Source organism: Felis catus, chromosome F2 (genome assembly GCF_018350175.1).
Source record: "Felis catus isolate Fca126 chromosome F2, F.catus_Fca126_mat1.0, whole genome shotgun sequence".
Lineage (NCBI taxonomy): Eukaryota > Metazoa > Chordata > Mammalia > Carnivora > Felidae > Felis > Felis catus.
This window is the reverse complement of record NC_058385.1, coordinates 80122495-80140365: the sequence shown is the minus strand read 5'-3', so window position 1 is coordinate 80140365 and position 17871 is coordinate 80122495. Positions and strand designations below refer to the sequence as shown.

Sequence of the window (17871 nt, the reverse complement as noted above, 5' to 3'; positions counted from 1 at the left end):
ACGCAGAGTAAGTGAAACTCCTTTACTACTGATGGGAATCCAAAATGGTACAGGCACTTCACAAGTTTGGCAGTTTCCTACGAACTTAAATACGAATTTCACTCCCAAGTGTATACTCAAGCAAAGGGACGTCTTCTGTTCACATAAAACCTGCACACAAATGTTTCTAGGGCTTTATTTGTAATCATGCTGGAAACAACCCAAATTGGGAATTATGTGTTGGCCTGGGGAATGGATAAACTACTGTATATCCCTAGCGGGGGTGGGGGGCTACACAGCAATAAGGAGTGGGACCAGCAATAACATGAACCCTGTGTATTACGCTTAACAGGGCAGAGCTGGGTTCACAGGCTCTGTACTCTAGAATTCCGTTTCTGTGACATGGGAAAGACCGGTCAGCAAACCATGGTCTGTGAGCCAAAGCCAGCCCACTGTGTTTCTGTATGGCCCATAAGCTAAGAATGGTTTTTACATTTTTAATGTTTCAAGAAGACCAAAATATTTCATGACCCATGAAAACTATACAAGATTCAAATTTCAGTGTCCAGAAATGGAGTCCCACTGAAATATGGCCATACTCATTACTTTATGTATTATATATGGTTGCTTATATTACAATAGCCTAGTTCAACAGTGGTAACGAGATTATATAGCCCACAAAGCTGAAACTGTTTTGGTTTTGTTTTTGAGAGAGTACAGGGCTGGGGGGCAGGCAGAGAGGGAGGGTGAGAATCCCAAGCAGACCCGACGCAGGGCTGAATCCCACGACCCTGGGATCATGACCTGAGTATAAATCAAGAGTTGGACGCACAACCAACTGAGCCCCCCAGGCGCCCCTAAAATATTTTCTATATGGCCCTTTCCAGAGTAAATTTGCTGACTCCTCTGGGTAAAAAGGATAGCTCAAGGGGTTGCCAAGTAAAGGGCTGGAATGAATCTGACCATGAGGGAATTTGCAGGATGACAGAACTGTTATATCTTGTGATTACACAACCCTGAGTTTGTCAAAGCTCAGAACGGTACACCAAAATGTGGGTTTCTAAAAATGTTTAAATAGAGGTGCCTGGGTGGCTCAGTCAGTTGAGCGTCTGACTTCGGCTCAGGTCATGATCTCGCAGTCTTTGAGTTCGAGCCCCGTGTTGGGCTCTGTGCTGACAGCTCGGAACCTGGAGCCTGCTTCGGATTCTGTGTCTCCCTCTCTGTCTCTGCCCCTCCACCACTCGCACTGTCTCTCTCTCTCTTTCTCTGTCAAAAATAAACATTAAAAAAAATTTTTTTTTTTTTTTTAATTGAGCCACCCAGTTGCCCCTATCGGTTAAGTGTCTGACTTCGGCTCAAGTCAAGATCTCATGGTTCATGGGTTCAGCCCTGCATCAGGCTCTGTACTGACAGTTCAGAGCCTGGAGCCTGCTTCGGATTCTGTGTCTCCCTCTCTCTACCCCTCCCCACCTCGTGCTATCTGTCTCTCTCAAAAATAATAAACATTAAATTTTTTTTTTTTAATTTTAAACCAATTTTAAAAACAAGAGGAACAGAAAACATCAGTAGTTACCGGAGGGTAAGTGAACGGGGCTCTGAGGGTACAGAAGAATATTTGGGGGGATAGAACTGTCCTACATATTGATTACTTACATAACCAACACATCAGATGTTAAAGGATGACTTTACTGGATGTAAACTGTAACCCAAATCTTTAAAAAAGAGAGACAAGAGACAGCCAAAAATTTACCCTACTGTCAAAAAAAACAAATAGAGCTTATGGTTTTCTCTCATGAACAATAAAAACAATTACTTTGTGTGTAATGAACAATAAAAGGAGAGTTTTCTTTTTTTTAAGATTTTCAACATACACAGTATTTTTAAATGTTTTTAAGAAATGGGGCGCCTGTGTGGCTCAGTCAGTTAAGCGTCCGACATCAGCTCAGGTCATGATCTCACAGTCTGAGTTCGAGCCCCGCGTCGGGCTCTATGCTGACAGCTCAGGGCTTGGAGTCTGTTTCAGGTTCTGCATCTCCCTCCCTCTCTGTCCCCTACCCCCGGCCTCTCAAAAATAAATAAATATTAAAAAAATTTTAAATGCCTTTGCAGAGATAATTAAACCAAATACAAAAAATATTAACGAGATTTTTTTTCTCTGGGAATAAAAGTGTTAGAAATGCTTTTTATTTATTTTTTAAAGTTTATTTATTTCGGGAGAGAGAAGATGTGCACAAGTGGGGGAGGAGCAGAGAGAGAGGGGGAGAGAGAGAATCCCAAGCAGGCTCTGCACTGCCAGTGTGTGCCAGACGCGGGGCTGAAACCCACAAACCGTTAGATCATGACCTGAGCTGAAGTTGGACACCCAACCAACTGAGCCACGCAGGCGTCCCAGAAATGCATCTTTTTAAATTCTGCATACGTTTCAGGTAACAAGCAAGGCATGAGAACAAGAGGGCTCTAAATCTAGTTCCACAAAGCATTTACTATTAAACTATGTACAGCTTCTAATAAAGAGATTTATTTTTCAGTTAATAAAAATGCAGTATTTAAGACAAATCGTCAAATTTTCAAATGTAACATACTACCCATAAACTATATTTTTAGCTCAAACTACAGCTAGTTGTTTGCAACAACTAATTTCCAAATAGTCATCTATGAATTTACACAACTGATACTTAGAAGCTCTTTAAAATCTATCCGTAAGTTAAAAAGTTAAGCCAACCTGTCTGCCTCTACAGCTTACCCGCGGCAGATGAACCAGGCGTGCCTGACTACACAGGCAGCTTTCTTGGTACGCCCTGCCCCAGGCCTGCAGCGTGCGCCCCTCAGGGAAAGGCTGCTGTCTGGGTTCCTTTCCTGTTGGCCATCTATGGCGTGGGCACATCAGGTGCCCTGAGGCAGCCAGGAGGGCATACAATGTACTTGAAGTCTCTGACAACTGAAGAGTCTAAAGTCACGTGGTGCCGTGCTTACTCCAAAGCAATGGTGCTAATCCAGGAGGGCGCTCCGCAGGCTGACTTTGGGTTTAGGACTCTGCTTCGTCCCCATTACTTCCATCATCCGTGTCATTCTCCTCGTCCTCTTCCCTCTTCTCTTTAAGCATTTTCAGATATTTACTAGCTAAAATCTTCTTTGGTAATATATCTTAAAAATATAAAGCTGACATCAGCAATTGGTTTGGGCAGACCATGAACACAGCAATGCAAATTTCAAAATGTACAAGTCCCTGCTTTGAACTCTAGAACAGGCTCCGAAACACGACAGAATTCCGACCCTGCCTCTGAGTGACAGCGCAGGAAACCAGCGCTGCCTCCTGACTAACGCCAGAGACCTGTTTCCTTTCCACGGACTGCAAACCATGAGCTCCTGTGTGCTGGTAACGACTGGGAGCAACCCTGTCCTACCCACCTGAGACAGGCCGGCGGGCCCCGGGGGGATAGATTAAAGCTCTTTTTTAGCTGTGGCCCACACAGCTTGTTCCGCAACAACAACTACTAGTTTCTCTGTTTCTGGGGCCGAGCAGACCAGCCCAGAGTTCTCCCTTCAGTGGTAAGGAGTCAGCCAGGCTCCCCCAGCCACCCAGCCAGCCAAACATCCTTGTGCAGGTTGTTGACTTCACTATCATTCTAGGTGAACCACATTACAAACATACTCTGACAAAACTAAAAATGTCTTCCTGTGCCAGGTCATGGTAAACTTTGGCACCTGGAGAAAGCAGCAAAAAAAAAAAAAAAAAAAAAAAAAAAAAAGTCTATTTCAGTGAAAGCAGGGGGAAAAAAAGCTGTAAATTACTACATCCGTTTTAACCAGAATGTTTCCAAAGCTAAGTACCTGCAAGAAACTGAAAAGTTTCCGATTCCTCTGCAGTATTTGATAAATCACTGTAAGTGAGTGCTTTCCTTTCTTTTCCATTGCCATGTCTGTAGGAATAGGTGGCTAGATACTGAACAAAGAGTTCCTAAAACAAAATGAAAAAGTGAAATGAAAAGTATGCTCTGAAAATTTACCGCAGAACTTAATTTTTAAAATTACATTGTTTAGATGACTGCGGATTACCTGGGTTTCTCAAATTACAGGAAACTACTGGGGCAAGGAGAAATGGGTCAGAAAGAAAGCAAAGGTGTATCAAAGTTAGCAGGGAAGCAGGCATTTCCCCTAAAGTTATTTTAGATTTCTAACTCAGGGAAATTTTTTTAAATTCAACGATGGATTATAATTATGTGAAAACTATAGGTTGTTTTAAGGAGCAAAGGACCATTCAAAAATTCTCTCTGACTCAGGAACACATTTTTAAAATACAGCGTCTAAGGTGGTGGCGTATAACATGAAGCTGAGAGTTGACCACCTTTCCCATTTTGCCCAAACACCTTCCCCAAATCAACAACCTGGACGGAGCCTCTCTCTTCCCCTTCATCTAGGCTGGTGGGTAAGGAATGAAAGTGCACAGGGAATCTAAGTATCCCAGCACCACGTGCTGATCGGACGACTACCCCCCCTGGGCTCCGGGATCAGGCGAGCAGAAGGTCTCAGCTCTGCCCCAGCACCCTGCAGGGACACCGCACTGAGACCCCAGGGGCTGCGCAGTCCAAGGCAGGCTTCAGCACGGCCCAGTGCAGTAACACAAAGGGGGCTGGAGCACTACTGTCCACACCAAATCCAAAGAGACCCTGAGCCACCTGCACCTAGAACGGCGCTGGCACCACGGGCTGGGAAACGGGGGCCGGCTGTGGACGGAGGATGCCCGGCCTCACTGCGCGGACAAGGTGCGTGCGTCGTCGGGCTGCACCTCCAGAACCCTCTCACTGAACCCTGAGGAACCGGGGCCCGAAAACCACGAACAGGGCGGAAACGGAAGAACGGAAGGTTTGGGGGCCCGGAGTGCGGTGATGCGCGTGGAGAAGACGCCACAGGAGGCACGCGTCAGGTCGCGTCAGCCAGCGCCACCACCCGGGGCCTCGCGCAGGGGAAGTCGGGAGCGGCGCGCGGGGAACGGCGGGAGTCGCGCGGTAGGCGAAAGGCACGCGAGGCAGGACGGGAGCGGCGCGGTGGGCGGGGCGGTGGGCGCGAGGGCGCCGGGCGCTGGGGCGCGCGCTGCGAGGGAGGGGACAGGGCGCGACGCCGAGGGCGCGCGCGCCGCGAGCCCGCGAGGGGCGGGGGGGCGGCACCGGCAGCGCCGCGGGGCGGGGCCCGACGGTTCCGGTCGCCCCCCCCTCCCTCCAGCCGCTCCCTCCTCCCCGCGCGGCCCGCCTCACCGTGGCTTTGGCCGTGAGCACCAGCGCCTCCTGGTTGATGCTGGACACCTCGGGCGAGCTCTTCATGATGACCCGGATGCGGGACAGCGGCAGCGACACGAGCCGCTGCTCCCCGCACCTGTCCCTGCCCGCGACCGCGTCCGCCATCTTCGCGCCCCTCCCCGCGGCGGCCGCCGGACCCGCCGCGAGCGAGGCAGGCGGCCTGCCGGCCTGGCGGGTGCGGGAGCGGAGGCCCGCTGCCCCGTGGGAGTTGTAGTGTCGGGGAGGCGCGGCCTCGGGGGCCGGCAGCCGCCCTTCCGGGGCAGAACTACAAACCCCGAGATGCCGCGCGGAGCGGGCGGAAAGGCAGCCGGCGGGGCGGTGCCGCCCAGGGCCGCGAGCGGGGCTTCCCGCCAGTTGCCCGCGCGGTGCGGACCTGGGGGCGCGGCGGACGGAGACGGCCAGGGAGCTCGGCGCGGCTGGTGGCCGCAGCGGCCCTCGGAGACACGGGGACGGGGTACCGTCTTCAGAGCTGGGGAGAGAGCGCACCTTCCTGGGAGGAGGAACAACAACACGTGGAGGCCCCGAGGCCGGAGCCGGTCGGGGAAGCTCAAAGGGGCCGATGTGCTGCAGTTGGACTGAGCGGGCAGCCAGGGGCTTTTATTCCAGCAAAAAATGGGAAGGGGGTGAAAGCTGTCAGAGGGGTGATGGGATACATCTCAAGTGTGAACAGGATCCCTCTGGCTGCGGACTGTTGACTAGCCCAGGAGTAGTGAGTTGTAAGGGCGGAAGCAAAGAGACCAAGTAGAAGGTGATTGGAGGTGATGAATAAGGTGCCAGTGTGGCTGAGGTGAAGTGAGCTGAGAAGAGAATAGCAGGAGGCAGATCGGGCAGGGCTTTGTAGATCATGGAATTCTGTCCTCCTGAATGAATCCGGAGGCCCTGGGAAGAGTTAAGGAGGTCCCCCTTAATTTTACAAAGAACAGGACGGAACAGAAGTAGGAAGGCTGCTGCTGGGGCAAAGACGATGGTGGGTTGGACTAGAGTGAGGTGGTGGCAAGGAGTAGGTTTGGGATCTAATAGGAAGACAGCCCGCAGGACCTGCCAGTGAGATGTGGAGCCAGAGAATGGCGATGCCATGTTCCAGAACGGGGAACACTGCCAGAGGAGCGACTTTGGCCAAGAGCTTTGCTTTGGAGCAAGTTAAAGTTCCAGTTGCCTGTGAAACACTAGTGGCAGGCAGTGTTGAGCGGATAATTTGACATTGAAGCCTGGAGTTGAGGCCGGGGCAGTTAACTTAGAAACCAGCACTGTCTGGGTGGTAGTTAAAACCGTGAACTTGAATGAACATATTTAGGAGGAGGGTGTAGATAGAGTGGAAGGATCTAAGGATTCCAGCCTAGGGTGCTCCCAACATTTCAACACGGAGGAAAGAAGGAAAATCCAGCAAAGCAGACTGGGAAAAAGTGGCCATTAAATAGGAGGAAACCCAAGAGATTGGGTGTCCAGAAAGCCAGTTCAGAGGGTGCCTGGGTGGCTCAGTTGGTTCACCATCAACTCTGGACTTCAGCTCAGGTCACGATTGCACGGTTCGTGAGTTCAAGCCCTACGTCAGGCTCTGCGCTGACAGCACGGAGCCTGCTTGGGATACTCTCTGCCCCTCCCCACTCATGCTCGCATGCATGCTCTTTCTCTCAAAATAAATAAACTAAAAGAAAAGGCGTTTCTGAAAGGAGAAACTGGTCAACTGGGTAGAAAACGGCTGGGAAGTCGAATAAGATGACTGTCTTACCGCTCACTAGCAGTGTGACCCCACTGCTGAACCACGGGGTCCTAGGAGGCGTGGAAGCGCCTGGCGTAAGTTCCGCGCCCTGACAGTGATATTCCACCCGGCACCACCTCCCTCTTGGGTCAGCCCTGAGCAGCAAAGGGGATGGAATGAGAAAGTCCGTTGTGAACTAGAAAGCATCCTCCAAAAGTCTAAATTACCGTGTAAGGTTTCAGTGTTCCTGCTGCAAGGCCTTTTCACCCCAAATCAACTTTGATTTCAAAGTTCATATAAAAAGGAGCGCGTGGCTGGCTCGGTTGTGGAGGATGCGGCTCTTGGTCTCGGGGTTGTGAGTTGGGGCCTCACGTGAGGCTGGGCGTGGAGCCTACTTTTTAAAAAGTTCACCTACAAACAGGAAATTCAAAGCACATGTTGTTTCACCTTTCTGACTTCAGGGCTGTTCATCACTTAGGTAATGATCACGAAATATAAAACTCACAGCATGTTTCTACGAGTTTAGTAAATTTTGAAAACTGCTCTTTGTCCTTCCCATAGAGGGGACCCAAGACCAGGTTTCACAGATGTTCCAGATTACTGATCTTAGTGGTATTAGGAAAGTTTTCGCATCTGCCTTCAGCCATAATGACCCAGTAATTTCAGCACCTGCTATGTGCTACGGACTTAGAAGGTGAAGGCCGAGGATACAAGGATGTTGTCTTCACCACTGTCCCCTCAGGTCCTGGTCCAAATACATGCCAGGCACTGCTAGGCACGGAGGGGCAGCCAGTGAGCAGACAGCTCTGGTCCCGGCTCTCCCAGAGCTTGCTTTCAAGTACAAGGGAGACAGAAAAGAAAAAAAAAAAAAAAATAGGAACCTCTCCTATGGTAAGTGTTCTGGAGAAACCCGTGTGAGTGGCAGGTAGCCTTTCAGAAGTGAGATCTCTGCTCCGTGTGAAGAGAAGGGAACAGCCAGCAGTGCAGAAGGGCTGGGGCAAAATGAGCCCCCCCAACAGGACAGCCTGCGGGAAGGACGCCCGAGGAGGAAGATCCCTTGGCAAAATGGAGGAACTGAAAGGCCAGTGTGGTTGGAGCTTAGTGAGCGAGACGGTGTGGGAGACGTGGGACCCGCTCAGGCAGGCAGGTGAGACCTGTGGCTCTCATTCTGGAAGCCCTAAGAGTTGGGGGGTGAGAGCAGACCCAACATAAAAGGCCAGCCCGGTTGCCAAGTGATGGCGAAGTGACAGCGCGCCCGGTGCACGCTGAGAGGAGGCCCCACTTCAGCCTCAGGACTCGGCTCTTACTCCAGGGAGCTCCGTTCCTCCGGAAGTGGTTGACATTGCCAAGGTGAGCCAGAAACTACCTGACAAACACCCACTACACGGTGGAGTCCTTCAGTCCACACAGGGGGCACGCTGTGCTGCTGATGTATTTTGAAGTTCCTAGACATTTTGTTTTTCTAGATGGTTATTGCTTTTTTTTTTTAGTGTGTTTTTATTCTTGAGACAGAGACAGAGCACGAGTGGGAGAGGGGCAGAGAGAGAGGGAGACACAGAGTCCAAAGCAGGCTCCAGGCTCCGAGCTGTCAGCACAGAGCCTGACGCGGGGCTCGAACCCACGAACCACCAGATCATGACCTGAGCTGAAGTTGAATGCCCAACCGACTAAGCCACCCAGGCGTCCCTGGTTATTGCTTTTTGTAAGGTTTGTCTTTCTTGGCACGTCGGAAAGCAGGATGTGTTAGGAGATAGAAGAGGAAGGGATCAGGAGAGCCAGAAGGATTCAGGAAGTGGAGGATGAGGAGCTCAGGTTAGGGAATTTGCAGGTGACATTCGGTCATCGATCATGTTAGGAACAAGGAAAGGTGCAAAGGAGGAGATCTTCAGAAAAGAGGGAAAGTGCTCACTGGTTTTAAAACAAGAAATAAGCTTCAGGGGGCACCTGGGTGGATCAGTCGGTTAAGCATCTGACTCGATTTCGGCTCAGGTCACGATCTCACGGTTTGTGGGTTCGAGCCCCGCATTCAGGCTCTGTGCTAAGATTTTATTCTTAAGTCATCTCCACACCCAACGTGGGTCTTGCACTTACAACCCCGAGATCAAGAGTCACACGCTCCACAAACTGAGCCAGCCAGGCGCCCCTAATGCCCCTCGTTTCTGATGCCTCTGCACAGTCTTCCTTCTTTCTTGCTGCCTGCTGTGTCTGCATCCCAGGACACTAGAAGGCAGTTCCCTCCCCTGCCAGCTGGCCTCTGGTCAGACTCTGCCAGTGGGAGGCCCAGGTGAGAGGTGCAGTGGAGAGGAAGGAGGAAGTCCCACCCTGCTCGTACCAGAGTGCTGGCAGCAGGCGGGACTGCAGGCGGCTACAGGGAATGTTCCCGCGAAGGTGGTGGTTTGAGCACCTTCGCCAGGCACCCCTGGGAGTTCACTGGGGAGCCTGGGTTCCAAGCCAGGGGCGGCACCGGCTTCCCGATCTCTGGGTTGCGCCTCCTTCCCCTGAGATGTCAGAGCGCCTTCCTCACGCTCCTGCGGCCCTAATGTCACCCTTGGAGGCAGTTCTCGGCATTAAACCCTCGTCTGTTTGAAACACGCAGAGAAGTTCCTGCTTTCCTGATTGAACGTCGGTCCAAGGAGACCGACCGAGTACAGCGGGAATCCAGGGCTGGTTACCTGCATTGACCGTGCTGGTACAGAGATGCCTTCACTGGCAGCGCGCCCTGGAAAACAGTTACTTAGTTGTCGCCTGTTGTTGCCTGGGTGGAGTGCTCCTTGAAGGCAAGGGGCCGCGGGTGACCCTCATGGTGGAAATGGAGTCTCGTGGGACAGGCTGGCTCCCGACTGCCCTGGAGAGCGTTTGGAAAGAAAACTGGTGCGGGGGGCTTTCGACTGTCCCACCCCGCCCGACCGGAGAAGCAGCTCCCGTGGTGGCCCTAAGATTCCTTATCTTCCTTAGCCTCGGGGCTCGTAGGGCTAAGGGTCAGACCCACCTTTGATTCTTTCTGAGGCAGAATTACTACCTGACTTGAATTCACAGCCTCACCAGACCTTTCCTGTGAAGTTAGGCTGTTGGCTGGGAAGAACAGGGTCCTGAGGTCAGTAGGGACAGTTGGGAGGGGCCAAGGCTACCTTCGACCCTCGTCCCTCTGGGAAATGGCCCCCTGCCCGAGGAGACCCGTCTTTGATGGCTTCAGAGTCCTGTTAATGAGCTTAGTTGAGGCGCTTCCCTGGCCAGGGGAGTCTTCCCACAACTGGCCCCTCATTACCTCCACTCCACGGTTGGAGTCCGATCCCAGCATGCTCCAGGGCCACAACGGCACAATCCGATGCAGGAGATGTTCACACGATAAAAGAGTTGGGTCACAATAAGCGTTTTCATCAGCATACATTTTGGGGGTGCATGAGGCACGGCCCCTAATGGTGTCAGTCCAGGAGCGCAGAGCATTATGTTGGGTTGGGCTGAACTCTCCAATGTAGCTGACTTACTAGGGTTCAGGGGTTCTGTCCTGCCGACAGCTGGGAGTGGCTCGATCGGTTTGCTTTGCTAAATCGTTGGGGTGAGACTTGGCGTGTCCTGCACGGGGTTGGGGGGGGGGGCACTGTGACTCTTAGAGACCGTGAAGCACTTCTGTGTGTGCTTCTGTGACCCGTGCACCAGGTGACCCCACAGATCTGGGGTGGGGTGTCGGGCAGGTCCCCATAACAGGCACAGCACAGCCTCCAAGGGGTTTGGAGCAAAACTGCATCTTCTACAAATAACTATTCTCCTTTTGAGAAACAGCTTTAGAGTTTTGCCCCTGGACACTGGTAGAGGCGAAATGCCAGATTATGAGACCCCAAGTGAGTGTGTGACCTGAGGTGGGTGTGATGGGAACCCCACTGTCCAGGGGAAGTCGAGGTGTATCAGCCCCGAGCCCGTCCCGGGAGCACAAGGAAGTCACCTGAGCGGGTGGCTCAGACTCCCAGGGCACACCCCCTCCCTCCTCTCTCTGCCCACTCCCCACAGCTGTGGTCTCAGAAGAAAAACAGAGCCCGTGAACAGATTGGTCTGTAAATAACGCGGACACCACGGGGACGGGAGTGCCGTGACGCCTCACGCGAGCGTGCCAGAAAGGTGGAGGTGAGTGGGGGTCCTCCCAGAGGCCCACTGCCGGGATGGAGAGAAAGCCAGGGGCACGGGACCGACAGCCATTCAGGGGTAGTAGTTCACCACCGTTTGGGGGCCCAGGAACGCGGACGGGACAAGATTGGAGACTTCAAGACAAAAAAGTCTGGGGAAGGGGTTTGTAGATGCACTCAGAGTTGGAAGAGCCGTGAGGGGCATGTGGCCTGTGGGATGCTCCCCTTCCTTCCGCACAGGAGGCCGTGAATGAACAAGTGACAAGATGCCACGCTTGGACACATCACTTGTTGTCTTTTACCAGCCACTGGGTCTTTGTGTCCTGCCGTGTCCCTCTTGGCACATTGGTTTCAGGCTTCGTTGTTTCTTGCCTCCTGGTTCCAAAATGACTGCTGCTGGTCCAGAAGTCATGACCGCGTTAGACGGGAACAAGGGAGAAGGGCGAGAGGCCAAAGGCTGTTTGCTCATTAGGTCCCAGGACTGTCTTTTTACCAGGAGGGGATGATCTCAGCACTCATTCCCTTAACTCTCCTGGTCAGAATTGGGTCATTAGCTCACCCTGAGAGCAATCACTGGCCAAAAGGAATTAGACCAGTCCGACTGCTTTGAACCAATTAGGATTTAGTCCCTGAGGCTGTCTCCCTGTGATCAAAGGATAAATAATCCCTACTGAAAAATTGAGGTGGGTGGGAGGGGAGTCTTAAGACAGGGACTGGTTGTAGGTTAGACAATAACCAGTGCGTGCCAAAGTTACCGACATTTAAATTTCTGGAGATTTCACTGACAGATCTAAAAGAGTGAGAAAGTGAGGCAACCCTGATCCCACACGGCCTCATGGCAAGATCGGTTGTCCTCTCTAGGAGTCATGTGCCCTGGGGTCTGCCACAGAGCCCATCACCCTCTATCATCACGTGCCTGTTTACTTCCACCGTCAGCTTGGCCCCGGGCCTTTGAGTGTGAGCCCAGGCTTAGGACACTGTTGTAGAGTGATCTGTTTGCTGGTATGTTTCTCCCACTAAGCCTAGCACACTATCTGGCGTGTAAATCGTAAATAAGACGGGTTGGGGGACCGGGGTGGGGGGGCAGGTAGCCCATCCTAAGGAGCCAAACTATATTGCATAAGAAGAGTGGTTAAGGCATTGCTATCAGAAAGGCTTAAATCTGAGTCTCACCTCTGCTCTTCCTGGCTTCTCCTGATTCTGTTTCCTCGTCTGTAAAGTAACGATCATAGCCTCTGTCCCCCAGCATCATTGAGAAACCAGTGTGAGCTCATGCCTGTAGAGCCCCAGGCAAAAAAAAACACGGAAGTTCCCTGTTCCCCAAGAAGGAAGAACAGCCTAAGCTGAAAAGAATTTGCGACAGGATTAGGAAAGATCTGTGAGAGCTGAGGCCACCTCTTACTAGCTTTGAACGGCTACAAGTGCTTGATAAATGTTTAATGATAATAATGATTATTTCACTGGGTAGAATGTAATTACACAAATTGTAAAAACATAATTATGCCAGGCTGTCATTACAGATAATGGCTTGAATACAGGGATAATGAGGGGCAAACCGGAGCCCCCCATTGTCATGGCTGCCAACAGGCGCCGGCTTGCAAAGCTGCGCTGATCTTCCTGTGGGGGGCAGGGGCTGCGGGAACAGTCTGGGCCAAGGGCAGGGATTGGTAGGAGCCAGACCGTACAGAGTCTGGCGGCCCATGATGCAGTAGTGGGGAGTCACTGGAGGGTTTTCAGCACGAAAACTTGTCATGGCAAGATATCACAACTGAGGGGCGCCCGGGTGGCTCAGTCGGCTAAGCGTCTGACTCTTGATTTCAGCTCAGGTCATGATCTCACCATTTGTGAGTTCGAGCCCTGCAGCGGGCTCTGTGCTGACAGCTCAGAACCTGCTTGGGATTCTCTCTCTCTCTCCCCCTCTCTCTGCCCTTCCCCTGCTCGCTCTCGCTCTCTCAAAAATAAATAAACATTAAAAAAAAAAAAAAAAGATGTTGCATAATAAAATGTACCATCGAAGGGACACCAGGCCGGCTCAGTCAGTAGTAGAGCATACGACTCTTGACATTGAAGTTGTGAGTTCGAGCCCCACGTTGGGGGTGGAGTTTACTTAAAAAATTAATTTAAAATTTACCGTTGAAGCTGTTTTTAAATGTGTGGTTCAGTGGCATGAAGCGTATCCACACGGAGTCACCACCATCCATCCGTCTCCAGAACTCTTTTGTCCTCCCAAACTGAAACTCTGTACCTTCTATTTTCTTATGTATGTGTGGATTTAAAGTAGGCTTTGTGCCCCATGTGTGGCCCAAAGCTGGACTTCCTGAGATCAAGACCTAAGCGGAGATCGAGAGCCAGACAGCCGGGGTGCCTGGGGGGCTCAGTTAAGTGTCTGACTTCGGCTTGGGTCATGATCTCACGGTTCATGGGTTCGAGTCCTACATTGGGCTCACTGCAGAGCCCGTTTTGGATCCTCTGCCCCCCTCTCCCACTTCCCCTCCCCCACTTGCACTCTCTTTCTCAAAAATCGCTAAACATTAAAAAAAAAAAAGAGACACTCAACCAACTGAGCCAACCCAGTCACCTTGAAACTGCAGCTTTCTTTTTTTATTCTTGAAATGTTTTTTAACTTAAAAAAAATTATTTTATTTATTTATTTAATGTTTATTTTTGAGAGAGAGAGAGACAGAGCACAAGCAGGGGAGGGGCAGAGACAGAGAGAGAGAGACACAGACTCGGAAGCAGGCTCCAGGCTCTGAGCTGTCAGCACAGAACCCAACGCGGGGCTCGAACCCCCGAACTGTGAGATCATGACCTGAGCTAAGATCAACTGACTGAGCCACCGAGGCGCCCCCAACTCTTTACTTTTAAACACTAAGTCCCCACTCCCAGCCCTGGCACCCACCATCCTACTTTCTGTCTCTACAAGACTTTCCTTTCACTACTGACTGGTCTTGACACCCTTGGTCAAAACTCATTTGCCCTTACACGCGGGGTGTCTCTGGGCTCTGTTCTATTGCACAGATCTATGTGCCGTCTCTAGGCCAGTGCCACATTGTATCGATTGCTACAGCTTTGTACTAAGTTTTGAAGCGAAGGGCGAGGTCTGCAACTTTGTTGTTGTTGTTGCTTTTACTTTATTTATTTATATTTGAGACAGAGCTCAAGAGTGCGAGCAGGAGAGAGGCAGAGAGAGAAGGAGACAGAATCCCAACCAGGCTCCACGTGGTCCCCAACTTTGTTCTTTTTTTTTTTTTAATGTTTATTTACTTTTGAGAGCTAAAGAGAGCACGAGCGGGAGAGGGGCAGAGAGAGGGAGACAGAATCTGAAACAAGCTCCAGGCTTCGAGCTGTCAGCACAGAGCCTGACTCAGGGCTTGAACCCACGAACTGTGAGCTCATGACCTGAGCCAAAGTCGGATGCTTAACCGACTGAGCAACCCAGGCGCCCCCCAACTTTGTTCTTTGTAAGATTTTTTTGGCTGTTCAGAGTTCTTTGAGATTCCATATGAATTTTAGGGATGCATTTTTCTATTTCTGCAAAAAAATGTTGTTGGCCGATATGATTTTAACCTGGGGTGTGGTGAGCGTGGAAACAGGAGATAAGCTAGGAGGCAGTTCAGGCAAGAAGTGATGATGTTTCTGAATGTCCAGGTAGCATTGACTGTTGAGCAACCTGAAGGGATTTCGGGAGAGTTTGGGTGGTGAAATTAATAGCATTTAGTAACGGATTAGAGGTGGGTGAGGAAGAAAAGAGAAATTAAGAATGAATCCTCAGTGGGGCACCTGGGTGGTTAAGCATTTGACTTTAAAAAAAATTTTTTTTTAATGTTTAGTTTTGAGAGAGACTGACAGAGCACGTGTGGGGAAGGGCAGAGAGAGAGGGAGACACAGAATCCGAAGCAGGCTCCAGGCTCCGAGCTGTCAGCACAGAGCCCGACGCGGGGCTCTAACCAACAAGCTGTGAGATCGTGACCTGAGCCGAAGTCGGACACTCAACCCAGGCATCCGACTCTTGATTTGGGGTCAGGTCATGATCTCGCAGCTCGTGAGTTCGAGCCCCGCATCAGGCTCTGTGCTGGCAGGGCAGAGCCTGCTTGGGATTCTCTCTCTCTCTCTCTCTCTCTCTCTCTCTCTCTCTCAAAATAAATAAATAAACTTAAAAAAATAAAAGAATGACTCCTCGCTTATAGGTTGGAGGAAATGGTGGTACTCATTTCTAGGGTAGGAAGGACGGGGGTGCCAAGAGTTTCTAGAGGACATAGGACGTCCAAGATGGCTGGGAGACCACCAGATAGAAGAAAGGTCAGCTACACCATGGACACCCAAGCGTGGGGTACTGGGATGACTGCAGGGCTGGGGAGAGACGTGTGAGGGTCAGCACCAGATGGGCGGCATAGAGAGCCTCCAGACTGGTAGGGTGGCTGAGGAAGAGGGGTCGCTGGGGAAGGGGGGCCCGAGGAGCCAGCCCACCAGGTCGTGCCACACTTGGGGCCGGGCAGGGGGAGGAGGAGGCGGCAAAGGTGGCTGTAAGCTGCTGGGGAGATTGTCCTTGAGTATGAAAATCAGAATCGAAGGCAAGCCAGAGTCCTTTGTGACTGCACATCCGGGGCTGATGCAGGGAGGCGCCTGACATTTGAGGAGGCAGCAGACCATCTGGGCGTCATTCTCATTAACCTTGGGGGTTGGGAACTCCCAGCCCCCCATGCAGCCCACCTGTGGCCCACCCACCCCTCACCAGGCCCCCTGGGTGTCCCCTGTTTGTTCCTCTCCTCCTCCCTGCAGGCATACCTACTGGCCTCCCCTGTGTGCCTCGTCTCCTCCAGCCGACCCCGTGCCTGCCCTGTTGTGCGGTCCGTGTCTATGCAGCTGGAGCCCCGGCGGCCCGGAGCTGGAGATGTGTGTCACTCGTCTTTGCTTTCCCAGTGTGGAGCCTGGAACACGGATCTCTGGAGAGATTAGGGGTAATCTAAAAATCACGTTTTCATTAATGTTCCTGATTCTGCACCCTGACCATGTGTTATCTGTGTAAGTATCAAAAGTAACAAAAGATTTTAAGGACACCCAGGGACGTGGAAGGTGGAGTGGACATTGGTCTGGAAATGATAGGGAAATAACAAAAGCTAGGGGCGTGAGTGCACTCGGGCAGCACGGGGCCGGGAGCCGGGGGTGCAGCCTCTGCAAGGCGGGGTGTGGTGGGGTGGCGCCCCGTGTTACAGAAAGTGCACGGCAACTGTGGCTTCCACACACCGCCGCTGATAAACTCTCATGGTGCCAACACTTGGGAAGACAGATTGGCCGTTAAAATGTGAAAGGCAGTTTTTTAAATTTTTATTTTTTAATGTTTATTTTTGGGAGAGAGAGACAGAGCGTGAGCAGGGGAGGGGCAGAGAGAGAGGGAGACCCAGAATCCGAAGCAGGCTCTAGGCTCCGAGCAGTCAGCACAGAGCCCGACGCGGGGCTTGAACCCACGACCCGTGAGATCATGACCGGGGCCGACGTCAGACGCTCGACCAATTCAGCCACCCAGGCGCCCCTAAATGCATTCTTATAGGTGACCCAACAGCTCCACTCCCAGTGTTCAGCCAGAGAAGCCAACGCTCCTGTCCACACAGAAGATTGCCCCTGGGTGTTCATATGGGCTTTCTCCATAGTGGCTGCAAGTGGAAACCACCCAAATGCCCACCAACAGATGGGCTGTTAGCCAAGTCACGGCATGTCCGAGCAATGGACTTAGCGATAAAGAACGACCCATATGGCAACCCGGAGCAACCTCAAAAGCATCACGTGAAATTCTAGATCGGGCAAAACTAATTTATGGTGACAGGAAACAGATCCTCGGTTGCTCGCCAAGGTGGGGAGGGGGCCGACTCCGGGGGCTGGGGGCACATTCTGTGTCGTGATTGTGATGGTTGGTCCCAGGGTGTATGTGTATATGTTCGTCTGAACGCATTAATAACTGCCTGCCTCAGATGGATGCCTTTTGTTGTATGAAATTATGTCACGGTGAAGTTGATTTAACAAAAGAAAGAAAGAAAAGGCACTGTCCTTGCTCCTCTGGAGCCAGCGTGGTGAGAGGTGGAATTCAGGAAAGGACACAAGTGCATGTGGGGCCCCGCACTGTCAGAAGGGCCCTGAAGGGTGCAGGAGAGGGGGAGGGACCTCGCAGAGGGAGCCCCGAGGAGCAGGAGATCAACACCACTTGGGGGACGTGCGGGGAGCTTCACATGCAGGGAGACGGATTACCAAAGCAACATTTATCAAGGGTAGAAAACATTTAGAGAAAGCAGGTATGTAAAAGGAAGATGAGAAAACCTCACGCAGACACCCAGCACCTCACAGGGATTTCTGCTGCTGCCCCCTCCTAAGGTGCACCCCTTCAGACCTTTTCTTTTCTTTTCTGTTTTGAGAGAGAGGCACCGAATCTGAAGCAGGCTCCACGCTCTGAGCTGTCAGGACAGAGCCCGACACGGGGCTCAAACCCACAAACTTCAAGATCATGACCTGAGCCAAAGTCAGACACTTAAGTGACTGAGCCACCCAGGCGCCCCCCCCCCCCGCCCCGGCCTTTTTTTAAGTTTATTTATTTTGAGAGACAGAGAAAGCATGAGTGAAGGAGGGGCACAGAGAGAGACAGACAGACCGAGAGAGAGAGAGGGAGAGAGACAGGATCATAAGCAGATCGTGTGCTGTCAGCACGGAGTCTGACACAGGGCTCGATTCCATGAACTGTGAGATCATGACCTGAGCTGAAATCAAGAGTCAGACCCATTACAGACTGAGCCCC

General features: G+C 51.7%; 1 protein-coding gene across 2 annotated transcripts; it reads right to left on the bottom strand.

Annotated features, from left to right (window-relative positions):
* Window positions 1–2475: 2475 nt before the first annotated feature.
* CHRAC1 (chromatin accessibility complex subunit 1) lies at window positions 2476–5486 on the bottom strand. 2 transcript variants are annotated; one of them, XM_023248420.2, is made up of 3 exons: window positions 5232–5485; window positions 3811–3937; window positions 2476–3123 (listed from the first exon to the last, which is right to left on the bottom strand). In XM_023248420.2, exons 1-3 carry the CDS (start codon window positions 5376–5378, stop codon window positions 3005–3007), a joined length of 393 nt encoding a protein of 130 aa, XP_023104188.1. In that variant the 5' UTR covers window positions 5379–5485; the 3' UTR covers window positions 2476–3004. The 2 variants fall into 2 exon arrangements, with proteins under 2 accessions (XP_023104188.1, XP_023104187.1); XM_023248419.2 differs by lacking the exon at window positions 2476–3123 and adding an exon at window positions 3130–3684 and having other exon boundaries at window positions 5232–5486.
* Between the last annotated feature and the right edge of the window lie 12385 nt (window positions 5487–17871).